The following is a 15,940-nucleotide window of genomic DNA, read 5'->3' on the forward strand; positions in this document are numbered from 1 at the left end:
CTTGGCCTATCTCTCCACTGAGCTACCTAGCTTCCTTCCATCTCTTAAAAAAAATTCTCTCCCTCTTCTGCTCCTCAGCCTTTGTTTCTTTTCTTACAAGTGGCCCTAGATACATCCCTACCTTTTCTTCCTCTCCCCATATGCCTGCTTCTTCTCATTTTACCATCTCTTCTATCCCATTTCCTGGTTTACTCTCCCTTTTCTGTAGTCTCCTAGTCCCAGGTCACCACATAAACCACAATTGTTCTTATTGCTTCTCTTAGCCTGTATCCTAAACCCGATAAAGGAAATTTTGACCCAAACATCCTTCTTCCTCATCCTGGCCGTGTATCCCTCTCTCCTTGTCCTGGTGGTTTAGGAAGCACATTTTGGACTCCCCATGACAGTTATAGTTTTTGTCCTCTACAGCTGGACTTCTGGCGTGGTCCCTCCCAACCCTCCACCCCCATCGATGTCCGTGTGCCCTTCCCCAGTGTCCAAGCTGTCAAAGTGTTCCTGGAGTCCCACGGCATCAAGTATTCCATCATGATCAAGGATGTGCAGGTAATTGAAGAACAGGCAACCATGGGTTATAGAAGGGCAGAGGGGGAATCAGCATGGTCCAGCAGACCCAAAATTCGGATCTCTTATTAAGGGAGATCACAGTTCCCAATCTCAATCCCTGAACCCCGAGCAAATGGTAAAAGAAGAAAATATTCTCTTTGGGATATCTTTTGTCCTTCTTCAATAACCCTTCATCACTCACTCCCCAGATCCTCTATTGTCCTAGTCCATGCATGCCCTTCCATAATCTATTGACCTATTCCTGTTCTCAAAACTGATTTTCTAACAAGCTAATTGATCAACTAACCCTTGGTAAGTAAGGCCCCCCACCTTTTTTCTTAAGTCAGATTATACCATTTAACAGCCTTCTGGAAATACTTCAGTTTCTTCCCTTTCTGTATGACTATTTAGCAATAAGATGGGAAGGTGGTGACATGGCTCACCAGGGGTTGGAGAGGATGATGAGATACTTGGATGGCCAGTGGGCATCAAATTCCACTACCTAAGTTGCCACCTCCTTCACCCATGTGTGGGGTCAGCTTAGCTCTTTTGTCAAACTGCTTTTAGCATCTGTTTCCAAGGAGAAAAGAGAAATGGTGGAGAGAATGTGGAGTAAACTGTTCCTTCCTTCCTTCCTTTTTTCCTTCCTTCCTTCCTTTTTCTTCCTTCCTTCCTTCTTCCTTCCTTCCTTCCTTCCTTCCTTCCTTCCTTCCTTCCTTCCTTCCTTCCTTCCTTCCTTCCTTCCTTCCTTCCTTCCTTCCTTCCTTCTTCCTTCCTTCCTTCCTTCTTTCCTTCCTTCCTTCCTTCCTTCCTTCCTTCCTTCCTTCCTTCCTTCCTTCCTTCCTTCCTTCCTTCCTTCTTTCCTTCTTCCTTCCTTCCTTCCTTCTTCCTTCCTTCCTTCCTCCCTCCCTTCCTCCCTTCCTTCCTTCCTTCCTTCCTCCTTCTTCCTTCCTCTCTTCTTCTTTCTTTCTTTCTTTCTTTCTTTCTTTCTTTCTTTCTTTCTTTCTTTCTTTCTTTCTTTCTTTCTTTCTTTCTTTCTTTCTTTCTTTCTTTCTTTCTTTCTTTCTTTCTTTCTTTCTTTCTTTCTTTTCTTTCTTTCTTTCTTTCTTTCTCTTTCTTTTTTCTTTCTCTTCTTCTTTCTTTCTTTTAGAATATTTTTCCATGGTTACATGATTCATGTTCTTTCCCTCCCCATAGCCAATGTGCAATTCCACTGGGTTTTACATGTGTCATTGATCCAGATCTATTTCCATATTATTGATATTTGCACTGGGTGATCGTTTAGAGTCTACATCCCCAATCATATCCCTATCAAACCATGTGATCAAACAGTTGTTTTTCTTCTGTGTTTCTACTCCCACAGATCTTCCTCTGAATATGGATAGTGTTCTTTCTTGTAAGTCCCTCAGAATTGTCCTGGATCATTGCATTGCTACTAGTAGAGAAGTCCATTACATTCAATTGTGCCACAGTGTATCAGTCTCTGTGTACAATGTTTTCCTGATTCTGCTCCTCTCACTCTGCATTACTTCCTGGAGGTTGTTCCAGTCCCCATGGAATTCCTCCACTTTATTATTCCTTTGAGCACAATAGTATTCCATCACCAGAATATACCACCATTTGTTCAGCCATTCCCCAATGGAAGGGCATTCCTCATTTTCCAATTTTTGCCACCACAAAGAGTGCAGCTATGAATATTCTTGTACAAGTCTTTTTCCTTATGATCTCTTTGGGAGTACAAAATCCAGCAGTGCTATGGCTGGATCAAAGGGCAGGCAGGAGTAGATTCTTTCTTAACAATTGGTCCCCTCCTCTGACCTATCAGGTGCTGCTGAAGGATGAAGAGAACAGATGTTTGCCTTCAAATCAAGGGCACACTCCACAGACACCTTCAGTTATGCCACCTACCACACTCTGGATGAGGGTAAGAGGCTCTGAGAGACCACCTCAACCCTTGGGCAGGTGCTACTGATTCCTAGAACCCCACATAGTACTCTCCCCTCATTACACATGTTCTCAGATGATATATCCGAGAAATGGGTCTCATAGCAGAGTATAGAGAATCAGTCAGACTTGAGTCTGCTTCATTTACTGACAAATGATGACCATGGACAAGTAAATTAACCTATTTGAGCCTTGGTTTCCTCACCAGTAAAATGGGGATAACAGTACCTGTCTCAGAGGGTAGTAGTGTAGATCTAATGAGAAAAAATATATATATTCATATATATGTACACTAACTTAAGTGTTGTATTAATGTCAGCTACTATCATTGCTTTCCTCTTTCCTTTTACAAGGTGTGTGTATGTATGTGTATGTGTGCTCACATGTGTGCAAATGTTTTCTCTCTCTAGATCAGGGTTCTTTCTGACCACTGAATGCTGAGTTTGCTGGGTTTTGTGACTCCCAGAGGATTTTCTTAATTTTGGACTCACATCCTAATATCTAGGGCAAAGGGAGACATCAAGATGCTTGGAAAAGAACAGACAAGATGAATAGTCCGAGGGAAATGGTCTGCAGGGGCCATGATGGCTCTCCTGTGGTCTAGGGGAAAGATTACTAGCTTAGGGCCAGAAGACAGGGATTCATAACCTGGCTCTGCCTCTCACTACCTGTGGGATCTTGAGTATCTTTTTGAGTCTCCGTTTCATTTTCTCTAAAATGAGGGTAATAATAAAACTTGTACTGTCTATCTCATGGCTGTGTAGGGAGGATCTCATGAGATAATGTGCCTAAAGTGTCTCAAATTGTTCTCCCTCTCTTTTCTATGCTTTTGTCTACAGATCTATGAATTTATGGATCTGCTTGTGGCTGAGAACCCCAACCTTGTTAGTAAGATTCAAATTGGCAACAGCTACGAAGGTCGCCCCATCAATGTTCTGAAGGTACCACAAGCCTAGACCTCTGTAGTTACAGACCAGGCTACATAAATGGTTTAAAAGTCACACAGAAGAGATTTATAGTTCATCCTAGAGGCCATAGGAAGTCAGTGGAGTTGGCTGATTCAGAGGGTACAAAAACAAGTCTCACATGGTAAAATTTTACAATGAAGAACAATGACTTCGGTAGCAATGTAGACTGGAATGGGGAAAGACTCAAGGTAGGGAGATCTAGCAGGAGGAGGCTCTCCCATTAATCTGGGGTAGAGGGAAGAGGGCCTGATGGATGATGGTAGCTGTGTGACTGGAGAGAAGGGGCCAGATGGGAGAAGCGTTGTGAAGGCAGAAATGACAAGGCTTGGAGATCGGCTCTGGGGCAGCTGCCAGATTCCAATCTCAACCTACTGAGAAACAACTGAATTGTAGATTCCATCGCTTTTGGGGTTGTCTGCAGCCGGGACACCTTCCCTACTCCAAGTTCTAAGCACTCTGCCCCTTTGATCTCAGAGGTGCCTAAAGGAAAGCCCCAGAGCTCATTATCTTCTCTTCTCTTTGTTAATGTTTCCAGACCGATTCAGAGAAAAGGGTCTGGGGCAATTTCAAGATGCCCTGCTGGAAACCCCTCTGTCCATTAGGTTCTAATGATGCTTCTCTTTGTGCTTCTGCCTGCATGAAGAAGAGAGACCTGCAGAGTGTGTTGGCAGGGATGGGACAGGGTATAATGGTTAAATTCAGGTATTGGAAGGGCCATCTTGAGAAACACAGAGATTAGATTTATTTTGCTTGGCTCCAGCAGGCAGAACTAGGAGAACATAGAAATAGCAGAGATATAGGTCTTGGATTGAGTTATGGTTCAGGCATGGTGCTTGGTCTCAGACCTCCCTACAGAGTGCCAGGATATTTGATGGAGAAGGGAAGCTGCCTAGTTCTGGGTGATTGGCTCAGGCTTTGGAGGCACCTCATTAATGCTACTGCATATCTAAGGGAATAGGACAGGGGACTGAGTGTTGGGAAGTTTAGGACTTGGAGCTCAGAATACAGATCTGCTGAAGAAGGCAATCCATTGGGAGACTGTACTGAATTTTATTCCTCTTTCTATTCCAGTTCAGTACTGGGGGAACCAATCGTCCTGCCATCTGGATTGACACTGGCATCCATTCCCGAGAATGGGTCACCCAGGCCAGTGGAGTTTGGTTTGCTAAGAAGGTGAGTCCTAGGGATTGGATTAGGGGGGAAAGGAAATCCATTTACTTCCTGAACTGGGAGGAGGAGATATAGTCCTGGGCTGTCCTGTAGACTTAATGCTCTATGAGAGAGCCTTTAGGTCTTTGCTCTACTCAGCCAAGATTCTATACCTCCCAGGGCTATTTATTACCCCCTATACCTTCTGAGAGGGAGGGAAAAATTAGATCCTATTAACTTTAAGAATCTGGGTCTTATTAGCCTGAGTCGCAGGCCAAGGAGTGGAGCTTATTCCTCTCTCTTCTCTTTACTACATCTCTCTTAGTTTGGAAAGAAAAGTTGAGGGGAATTGACCTTTCTTCCTGGGATACCACCCTCTTTGTGCTTCTCCAATCATGAAACACATTGTGTCCCTCCTTCACCTAGATCACTGACGACTATGGCCAAGATGAGCAGCTCACTGCCATCCTGGATTCTATGGACATCTTCCTAGAGATTGTCACCAACCCCGATGGTTTTGCCTACACCCACTCCAAGGTAGAGTGCCTTTCCTTTGTCTCAGGTTCCTAGACTTCTAGGATGACTCTCCTGCCTAAATTTCAGTTCCATGGTTCTTGGGAAAGGACAGCTTCAGGAGGCAGCAAATTGAGCTGTCCACCTAGGGGTCACCAATCCACGGATAGAAAGAGAAGACTGGTGGGTCCTTGCCTTATTTGGACACCTCCAACAGTGGATGGTGCAATCAGAAGAGGGTAATAATCCTATGCTTTCTTTACTCTAATTCCATTTCTCTTAATTGGTGAATATAACTGACTAACCTCCACCTCCCAGTTCTTTTCCCTGACACTAAATGTCAATATTCTCATTTCCTGGATAGAGCCCAAATTAAAGGGTTCTCTGGGTTTGTTTTTAAGTCTCATCTAGTCTACAAAGCCATCTCTAACTACTTTTGCTCAATCTGATCCTCTTTTCTGAGTGTGAATGCACTAATTGATAGTCAGTCTCACACAACTGAACTTTAAATTCTTCTCTAATGGCTTCACCTGTTAAATGTTTTCTCCCTAGTTAGGTTATAACCTCATCAAGATTAGGGATCATTTTTTCTTATGTATCGTCCACAATACCCAGCCTGCTGTTGGGTGCCTTAGGTATATCTTTGTTGGTCAACTGATTTTCCCCTCCTTGTCCTAGAACCGTTTGTGGCGTAAGACCAGGTCCATTACAGCTGGATCCAGCTGTGTTGGAGTGGATCCCAACAGGAACTGGGATGCTGGCTTTGGAGGTAGGTCAAGATAAGGTTAATCAATCAATCCACAAGAATTTATTGAGTGCCTTCTATGGATCAAGCTCATATAGGCAGCTAGGTGGTTTGGTGGATAGAGGGCTGGGGCTAAAGTCAGGAACTTGAGTTCATCTTCTTGAGTTCAAATCTGGCCTCAGACATTTATTGGCTAGATGATTCTGGGCAAATCTGTTTTCTTCAGTTTCCTTATCTATAAAATGAGCTGGAGAAGGAAATATCAAACTATTCCATTCTCTCTGCCAGGAAAACTCCAAATGGGGTCAGGAAGAGTTGGACATGACTGAACAGGAATAAAAAGGACACTATGCAATAGCATGATGTGGAGATGGCCGAGAAGTGACATGGAGTTCAGGGGGTGGACAAGAGAAGGCAAGGCTCCTCTACCAGAGCCCAGCATCCTAGGGGCAGAGTCCAAGGTTCTAGACTAAATGTCCTTAACCTTTTCTGTGACACGGATCTCTTCAGCTATTGGAGGAAGCCTATGGAATCCTCCTCAGAAGTTTTTAAAGTGCATAAGATAAAATGTATAGGATAACAAAGGAAACAAATTATACTGAAATTCAGTTAAGTAGTTTGTCCAAGGTTACTCACATAAGTAGTAGACAGAGGAAGGATTTGAACCTCTGACTCCAAAACACTGCTCAGTCTTTGGGGTGAGAACAAGCCTTTTACCTTGGAAGCAGAACTCTGTTCTTAGTGGGGAGGGGTGATGGAATGTCAACTGAGTCCCTGAAGCTTGGGATTGCTCCTCAAGGAAAGATGCTGCAGGCTTTGACTACTTTAGTTGCCCCTCAATCTGAACAAGTATATTTCAAGAAATGGAGTGATGATAAGGAGGATGCATTTAGCAATAACCTTGCTTAATTCTCAGTAATTCCTCTATCTACACATTACATTTACATGGCACCTACCATGGACCAGGCATTGTTCTAAGCAATTTATTCATATCATCCTGTAAGGCAGGTACTATGATTATCCCCATTTTATAAATGAGGAAAATGGAGACAAACAGGTTAAAAGACTTGCCCAAGCTATTAAGTATCAAGGTCAAATTTGAACTCAACTTTTCCTGACTTCAGGCCCAGCATTATATCCACTATGCCATTTGTCTGTCTGTCTGCCTCTACTCCTTTTTCTCTATCTCCATTCTCTCTTTCTCTGTCTCTCTTCTCTCTTCATTCTTTTTTATCTCTCTCCTCATTCTCTCCTCTCTCCTTTGTCTTTCTGCCTCTCCTCTCTCTCTCCCCCTCTATCTCTCTTCATTCTCTTTTTGTCTCTCTGTATCTCTCTCTATTCTCTCCTCTATTCTCCTTTCCCCTTCAACAAAGTAGGAACAAAACTGTTTTTCTGTGTTCCCTTCTGCCCTCCTTTTTGTTTTCTTTTATAGATTTAAAAATAGGTTTTTATCGATACTCTTTCCCCCATTATATAGCACTGCCCACTAACCCAGTCAAGCTAGCATCGTTATTCTAGAGAGAAATTCATCGAAAATCTCTGTTCCACTCAGACTTTGTTCAACCTAGAATTTAATATTACAGCCTCAACTTTTTTACTGACTCATATCTGCCACTATGAACCCTCCTTATCTCTTTGGAGGTGGTTTCCATCTCACTCCTTTCCACTTTGTCTTGGACCCCAAACACACACACACACACACACACACACACACACACACACACACACACAGAGGACTAAGAGAAGCTACTGACTGGTTTTGAGAATGCTAAATGTTGTCTTTTTTCCTTCAGAGGCTGGAGCCAGCAGCAACCCTTGTTCAGAGACTTACCGCGGCAAGTTTGCAAACTCAGAAGTGGAGGTCAAGTCCATTGTAGACTTCGTGACAAACCATGGGAACATCAAGGCTTTCATTTCCATCCATAGCTACTCTCAACTCCTCCTCTACCCCTATGGCTACACCACAACCCGAGTTGCCCATCAATCAGAGCTGGTATGTTTAATCCTCTGCTCAATCCCTATTCTAGTCCTCACCAGACTGTTCAAAGGAATAATGAATTGACAACTTTATAATTTTGATTTTTTTGCCCAAATTTTTTTGGGGTCTAATTTTTTGGGCAAAATTTTTGGGGCAAATTTTGGGCATATTTGCCCACACTCATTCTTCCTCTTTCCCATCTCTAATCCCACAGACCCCGTATGTCCTCTGGGGACCTCCAGGCTTCTCCTCTTAGGACATGTGTGTGTGTGTGTGTGTGTGTGTGTGTGTGTGGTGGGAGGTTTCACTCTATTTTTCCCCCTCAAGGATCAGCTGGCCAAAGCTGCAGTGGAAAACCTGGCTTCTCTGTATGGGACCAAGTACAAGTATGGCAGCATCATCACTACTATCTGTAAGTGATCCCATTGGCTTTCACCTGGAGATAGAGCAAAAGGAAGGTCTTGGGTCCCTGCCTTCAGAGAGTCTGTCTTGGGGAGGAAATAGCTCGTGGAATGAATTGGGCTTGGGCACTGGAAACTGGGAAGGTGAGAATGGTGGTGACCAGACTGACATTGCTATTATAATGGGAAGACCAGTGGTTATTCCTTGTCCCTTGACTCATGGGCTGATCATTTAGAACAGGAGTCCTTAACCTGGGAACCATGAACCTTTAAAAAAATCCAAGAATTATATCTCAACATTATTTGCTTCCTTCATAATCTGAAGTATTTTATTTTGTGCATTTAAAAACTTTATTCAGAGTCAGTGCATGGGCTTTGCCAGACCACACAAGGGCTTGATGACACCAAAAAATGTTTAGAAGCATCTGGCCCCGGAATCATTCTTTCAGTCACCAGATTATTCCACAATCACTCTGCTGTTTTCCCCTGTGGTCCCAATCTATCCTTAGGAGATCTTTAGATTTCTCCTGTTAGGTCTACAGAAGACTGTGGCCAACATTTAGACTGAGGAGAGCTTCAGGATCACAGTCTAACCCCCACGTCTAAAAATGAGAGAAACTGAGGCTCAGAGAGATTCTAACTTCTCCCAAATCACACAGATCCTTTGAACCCAGAAGGAGCACTCTTTGTATTCATCCCAGAGATTCTCTCTCAGGAGGGTCCTGAAGTTAAATTCTAGTGGCCCCCTCCTCTCTCACCTTCTAACATTACCCTTTAGCTATAGCAAAGCCCATCGGTCCCTCCAGGGACTACTTGGGCAGTTTGGAGAAAGAGACAGAGGAGGAAGACAGAGAGAGGGGAGAGAACAAGAGAGAGATAAAGACAGATTCAGAGGGAGACAGAGAGGAGAGGGAGGGGCAGAGGGCAGCTACTCCATCTCTAGCTTTTCTCCTTATGTTCTGGCTTTGCCCTAGGCTGACCAGAACCCCACAGGGTGTAAACCTTGGCTCATGTTCTAAGGGGGAAGTAATTCCTCTAAGTTTAGTAGCCTAGCCTAGCTATATATATATATATATATATATATATATATATATATATATATATATATATATATATATATATATAGAGAGAGAGAGAGAGAGAGAGAGAGAGAGAGAGAGAGAGAGAGAGAATATAGAAATATTTCTAATACCTAAGGAAGCTTTAAAGGTGCCTGACATGGTTTCTCAGTATTCCTTCAAGAATGAACAGAACCAGTACTTGCCAATTTCTTGAACTTGGGTTCAGGGTCCAACATTTGGAATGGGTTGCTTGGGTAGTCACTCTAGATGCCTCTCCACCAATCAGTAAGTACTTCTTGAGCCCCACACCTCTCTCTTGATATGTATATATGTACATAGATATATTTATTGTTATATATCTAGCACTGTGCTAAGCATTTATGCATTGGGCAGTGTAATCAATAGACCATTGGATTTTGGAGTTGTGAAAACCTGAATTCAAGTCCTACCTCAGATATTTACCAGCTGTGCGATCCTGGGCCAGTCCCTTAATTTTTATTTGTGAGTTTTTTTTAACCCTTACTTCCCATCTTAGGATCAATACCGTGCACTGGTATCAAGGCAGAAGAGCAGTAAGGGCTAGGCAACAGGGGTTAAGTGACTTGCCCAGGGTCACCCAGCTGGGAAGTGTTTGAGTCAAATTTGAACCTAAGATCTCTCATCTCCTGTCCTGGCTCTCCATTGTTACAAGGAAATCACTTTAAAAGACTGATATATATTAATTTAAGGTCGCCAAGGAATTCAGCTATGTAATTCCTAAATGAAAACTCAAGTCAGCAGTCAATCTTTTATGGAGTTTAATTACAATAGGAGGAAGAAAGGAATTAGAGATAGAGAGAAAAAGGGAGAGAAGGGAATAGGGCTTAAATACCCCTCCTGTTTAGGCTGGGCCAAAGGCCCAAGCCCTTAGATAGCTGGGGCAATGAAAGGAGATCAGTCCCTATTACTCACGTGACCAAAAATGGAGAAACAGTCTCCGGGGATCCCACTTTCAGCTTCCTTCAGCGCAAGCTTCTCAGAGCACACCGCAACCACTCTGGCAAACTTCTCAACCACCCCCAGTCTTCAGATCCCTCTCTCTTTAAGGAAACCATCCAAGTTCCCTCCCCTCAGTCCTCACATCTACCAATCACCTGTCCATCAATTTCCCTGTGCCAATGGAGGCTCTAGCTTAACCCAGGACCGCCCAGAGGTCTTCTGGCTTTGCACATGTCTGTTGAAGGTCATATTTTCAAATAATTAAATCTTTGATCCTTTGCTACAGCCCTTTCTAAATCCTGTTAACCTGAGTAGGGTAGAGATTGAAATAATTAAATTTTGATCTAGGCTGCAGCCCTTACTCAATCCTGTTAGGACTGAATAGGGTGGAGATTGATTCCAAGTATCTCCATTGTATCAATTCTAAAATCAATCATGACTCAAAGAAATTCCTGTTCTATGCTTAAGCATAGGTCAAAGTCCTTTCCATTGTTCAGCAAAGGGTTTCTGTCCTAAAGTAATCTTAAGAAGGGAAGGAGAAGGAACCTCCCATGCCAATGGGGTTCACATTCCAATAGTCAAGACCCACTATCAATAGGAAATTTTTCAAGTATGAAATTTCCCAATGGTGAAATTTCCAACATTTATAAGTCTAAGAAATTTTGAGGTTTACACCATCCACTGAGCCACCCAGCTGTCCCCACTTGTTTCTGCATCTATAAAATGGAGATATTAATAAAAATGAGATGCCATATGCGAAGCACTTTGCAAAGTGTGGTTGACTCTTGGGTTTCCTTTTTGTTTTCCTCCCAGACCAAGCCAGTGGTGGCACCATTGACTGGACCTACAACTCAGGCATCAAGTACTCTTATACTTTTGAGCTCCGGGACACCGGCCTCTATGGTTTCCTGCTGCCTGCCAAACAGATAGTCCCTACTGCCCAGGAGACCTGGCTGGGTCTGATGACCATTATGGATTATACTCTGAAGCATCCTTATTAAGTCAGCTTTGGCTCCTGATCTTGGCTCCAGATATCCTCTATTGTGAACCTACCACTAGAGCCAATAAAGTTCTCAGAATGTAAAGCAACAAGGATGTGTGAATGCCTGGGCTGTTTTGTTCTGCTGCTTTTAAAAAAATTTTTTTTAATTTAATTTATTTTATTTATTTTTTAAAAACTCTTACCTTTTGTCTTAGAAGCAATAGACCTTCCATCTCTAGACCCACCTAAAGCCACTGAGCTTCCCCTATGCTGTTGCTTTTAAAATAGGGGAAAATCTGGTTAGTTCCTCCCAGTTTTGTTGGGAAGTTGTGCAAGGTGGAACTCTAGCTTCTCTCTTCTGAAGCGAAGGGTCTATGATTAAGGTTCCGAAGTTAAGATTCTAATCTGGAGAGTGTTGGTTTTCATTAGATTGCCTCCGGTTGGATCAGAGGTCAGATTGAGATCTGGAGGGGATCTTCAAAGCCTTTAATTATGCTCACAGTTCTATCCTCTCTCTGGATACTTTTCCTGGATTCCTTCCCTTCTCCTGATTCCTAGGAGGTGACACATAATAGATAGAGGGCTGAACTTGGGAGTCAGAAAGTTGTTCATCCTTGTTTGGTTGGGTCTGACTCTTTTGGGGTTTTCTTGGCAAAGACACTGTAGTGGTTTGCCATTTCCTTCTCCAACTCTTTTTACAAAGGAGGAAACTGAGGCAACCAGGGTTAAGTGGTTTTGCCTATGGTCACTCAACTAGTATCTGAGGCCAGATTTGGATTCAGGAAGATGAGGCTTCCTGATTCCAGGCCCAGCACTCCATCCATGGCATTTCCTAGCTGCCCATAAAATAAGTACATAGAGAATAAATAGAAAAAGTACAAATAAATAAGGCAAAGCAGGGCTGGGAAAAGGCTTCATGCTCATGCTTGAAGTCCTGAGGATTGAATTATCATCTCTCTTTGACTCATTCTGAGATCTACATATCCAGCCTTAATCCCTTTCTTGAAATCTATCTAGTCTGATATCACCAAGTTAGGCATTTTGAAGGAGATATTCTGTAGGCATCTCAAACTCAACATGTCCCCAAACAGAGCTCATTATTTTTTATCCCATGCCCACATTTCTTCCAAATATTTCTATCTCTGCTGAAGGCCCCAGGATCCTTCTGAGCTTTAGAACCTCCGTGTCACTCTTACAATCAGATGCCAAATCTTGTCATTTCTATTTCTACATTTCTCAATCCTGTCCCCTTTCTTGTCATTCCCCCAGCCTGTAGTCCTGGCCCTCATCACCTCTCTCCTGGACAATAGCAACAGATTTTACCTGGCTTCCCTGTCTTGTGCCCCACCCCCACCCCCCACTGTATAAATGGAGATTTTGAAGCCTAGACTTCAATCCCCAGAAGTCCTTGATGTTTCCCAGAATTCCCAATAATCTCACCTGAGTCCCCTGGTTGGCGAGATCACAATTAGTATTTAACTGGCAGTAAAGCTTCCCACGCTCTCTTCTCTGCCATTGCAATGATGTAGGAAGTATAGTGGTAAACTAAGCTAAGTGCGGGGATTTTGAATGGGCTAATCAGCCATGGGCACGTGTTTTTTTTTTATCTTCTTTATTCCTTGATTTCTAATAATCCTTAATAAACCTCATAAAATATAATATCTATTATTAGATATTAATTTAAATTTTACACTACACCAATCCATCCTCCCCAAAAGTGGCTTTCCTAAAGTGTGTGGCCTCTAGGACCCTTCACAATCTAGTCTTGACCCACATTTCCAGCCTTATTATGCATCGCTCCATTGGCACACTATGGCATTTATACTTATTTTACTTTCTTTAAGAAGCCACGTATACCATCTTTGTGTCTTTGCATTAGTTGTCCCCTATGCCCAAAAGGGGTCAGGCACGACCAGTATGCTCTTCCCTCACCTTAGTCTCTTAAAATCCTTATTTTTCTTCAAGACCCAGCTCAAATGCCATGTTTAAATTCAAAGATATTTTATTTTTCCCAATTATAAGTAAAAACAATTTTCAACATGTTTCCTGAAAGTATAAGATCCAAATTGTCTCCCTTCCACCCTTTCCTTTCCCTTTATAGAGATGGTGAGCAATTTGATCTGGGTTATACAAGTATCATCACGCATACCATATTTCCATTTTGGTCATTGTTGTAAGAGAATACTCAGATAAAACCAAAACCCCAAAATAAAACCATAAAGAAACTTTGATCACCAATAGTTTCTTCCTCTGGAGGTGGAGAACATTCTTTGTCATGAGTCCCTCAGAACTGTCCTGGATCATTGGATTGCTGAGGATGACTAACTCTTTCAGACTTGATCATTCTTCAGTATTGCTGTCACTGTGTACAACATTCTCCTGGTTCTGCTTATTTCTCTCTGCATCAGTTCATGGAGGTTTTTTCAGATATTTCTGAAATCATCCATTCCTTATGTACAATAGTATTCTATCCCCATCATGTGCCATAATTTATTCAGCCATTTCTCAATTCATGGGCATCCCCTCCATTTTCAATTCTTTGCCACCATGGAAAAGGCAGCTATAAATACTTTCATACAAGCAGGTCCCTCCTCTTTTTTGAAAAATCTCTTTGGGATACAGACCTGGGTCAAAGGGTAGGCACGGCTGGATGGTCCTTTGGGCATAAGATGCGGATAGAGCCATTCCTTTTGTACCTTTCAAAGTGGGAGAAGGGCTAGGAAATAACTCTCCGAGGTTGATATTTTTAAAACTCAGACATAAAAATTCATGGTTATAATTTATTCTTTCTCTTCATGATGGTTACATTCTATAATCAAAGGAACTTTAGGCAGGGTTCCTATTTGCCTAATAAGACCTCAGTTGGGTGAGCAATGTCTTGAAAAATGGGAATTAATGAACTTCTAATTTTACATCAGAATAGCTGCATTTTTACATATTATAAACTCTCCCCTCAGCTTGCAATTTAGGATTTTTTTTTTTAAAGGCCTCATTTTGAGAGGAGCCAGTTATGATCTATTTTCGGAGCCTGGAGTAGATGACACATTCTTCTGCTGTTACCAGAAGCAGGGATATCAAGAACCTTGAGATGCAGAGTGGCAAGGGATACAGGTAAAGCTTCCTGGTTAGCACAGAGCTCAGAGCCCAGAGCACTTGAGAGCTCTTATTCTCATCTGCCAGGGCCTTTTTCTTTTTTAACATTCATTCCCTTACTCTTTTCAATCCAGTTTATTCTAATTCTTGTCCTTATTCCTGATCTTGTAAATCCTTTGAAATCTCTTTCTCCAACACTGGTATATTCTCCTAACTCCAAGGTACAAAAGAATTTGTCTACAACAGCAATGAAAACAATTAAAATTAGAGCAGTTGGGTAGATAAGACTGCTTGAGACCTGGATTCAAATCCAGTCTCAGTCACCTTGGACAAGTCACTGAACCGTTTGCCTCAGTTACCTCATCTGTTAAATGAGCTGGAGAAGGCAATGGCAGTATTTTTGCCAAGAAAATCCCAAATGACTCTAAAGAGTCAGATGTGATTGAAAATGACTTAACAACAAATTCAGATTCCTAGTTCAGTCATTAAAGGGAATGTTTATTAAGTGTTTACTATGTGCAAAGCTTCAGTCACGAAAAGAAATGGAAAACAATATAGTCCCTGCCCCAAAGGAGCTCACCATCTAACTTTATCAAGTAGCTTGGTGCAAGTTTAAACATGAACCAGCTGATTCCAGGATCCATCATTGATCTCCCAAGTCACTCTAATCTCCTGTAGCCCTCGCCCTTGGGTCCGGCCCACTAGGGTCCTCATTCTCACGGAATCGGCTCTTTATCTTAGGCTGGAAGTGCATAAGGCCTTCATTCAGCCCTCTTGCCTTCACCCTCTGGGCTCAACCATTTGAGTTTTATTCTTCACCTTCAACTCGTTCTCCTCTTGCTTCACTCTTCCGAATTTCCAGGATCCTAAGGACGATCAGATCTTTCCATTTGATTTGTAGTGGAAACCTACTAATGTGTTATGTTGCCCATTAGAATATGCCCTATTTATAAGAGACTTTCTTTTTTTTTGGTTATATAACTAGTATTTAATAGGGCTTTAAAAAACTAAACAGAGTTGTTTATATTTTCTTCTGCTGTTTGTCCCTCATCTTCGAAGAGGACCAATGATGATGTCACGGGGGATGGAGTGAGAAAGACAGGTTGGGGCCATGTTTGTAGGGTTTTAAAAAACTAAACAGAGTCTTTTCTTGTTTTCTTGTTTCTGCTGTTTGTCCCTCATCTTCCAAGAGGACCAATGACGATGATACGGGGGATGTCTTGACTTGTGTGAATCGGATCTAATGAGGCTTTGGGCACATCAGCCTCACTCTCCCCTCCAGTCATCCAAGTCTACTTTCAAGGCTCCGAGGTCAGGATAACTAGTGGTAGCCTGGGAGACAGAGGATGACTTTGGCAGCTCTGATATCTGACCAACCTCGAGGCACTTCACAGCGTCTGCTTCGACCTCCTTCATGGCTGTTGGAACAAACTGTTCTTCTTTTGCCCCAGGAAGCCTTCACGTGCTTGGGGGAGGCATCCCCTAACTCGCCAACTGTGTTTTCTTCTAGAAGCAGTAGGACGCTGCTGGAGTGGGTTGATAAAGGGAGTGACAGAGATCTGTGTTTAAGGGAGATGTTACTTTG

General features: G+C 42.6%; 1 protein-coding gene across 1 annotated transcript in view; it reads left to right on the forward strand.

Annotated features, from left to right (window-relative positions):
* LOC100618537 (carboxypeptidase A1) overlaps window positions 1–11,368 on the forward strand; it is a 17,609-nt gene extending 6,241 nt beyond the window's left edge. Inside the window, 9 exon segments of the mRNA XM_056797316.1 lie at window positions 409–568; window positions 2,381–2,464; window positions 3,325–3,428; window positions 4,527–4,628; window positions 5,031–5,141; window positions 5,796–5,886; window positions 7,656–7,855; window positions 8,168–8,252; window positions 11,094–11,368. Coding sequence (XP_056653294.1) covers window positions 409–568; window positions 2,381–2,464; window positions 3,325–3,428; window positions 4,527–4,628; window positions 5,031–5,141; window positions 5,796–5,886; window positions 7,656–7,855; window positions 8,168–8,252; window positions 11,094–11,281 — 1,125 coding nt within the window. The 3' untranslated portion in view covers window positions 11,282–11,368.
* The last annotated feature ends 4,572 nt before the right edge of the window (window positions 11,369–15,940 follow it).

The sequence above is a fragment of the Monodelphis domestica genome, chromosome 5, assembly GCF_027887165.1.
Source record: "Monodelphis domestica isolate mMonDom1 chromosome 5, mMonDom1.pri, whole genome shotgun sequence".
Classification (NCBI taxonomy): domain Eukaryota; kingdom Metazoa; phylum Chordata; class Mammalia; order Didelphimorphia; family Didelphidae; genus Monodelphis; species Monodelphis domestica.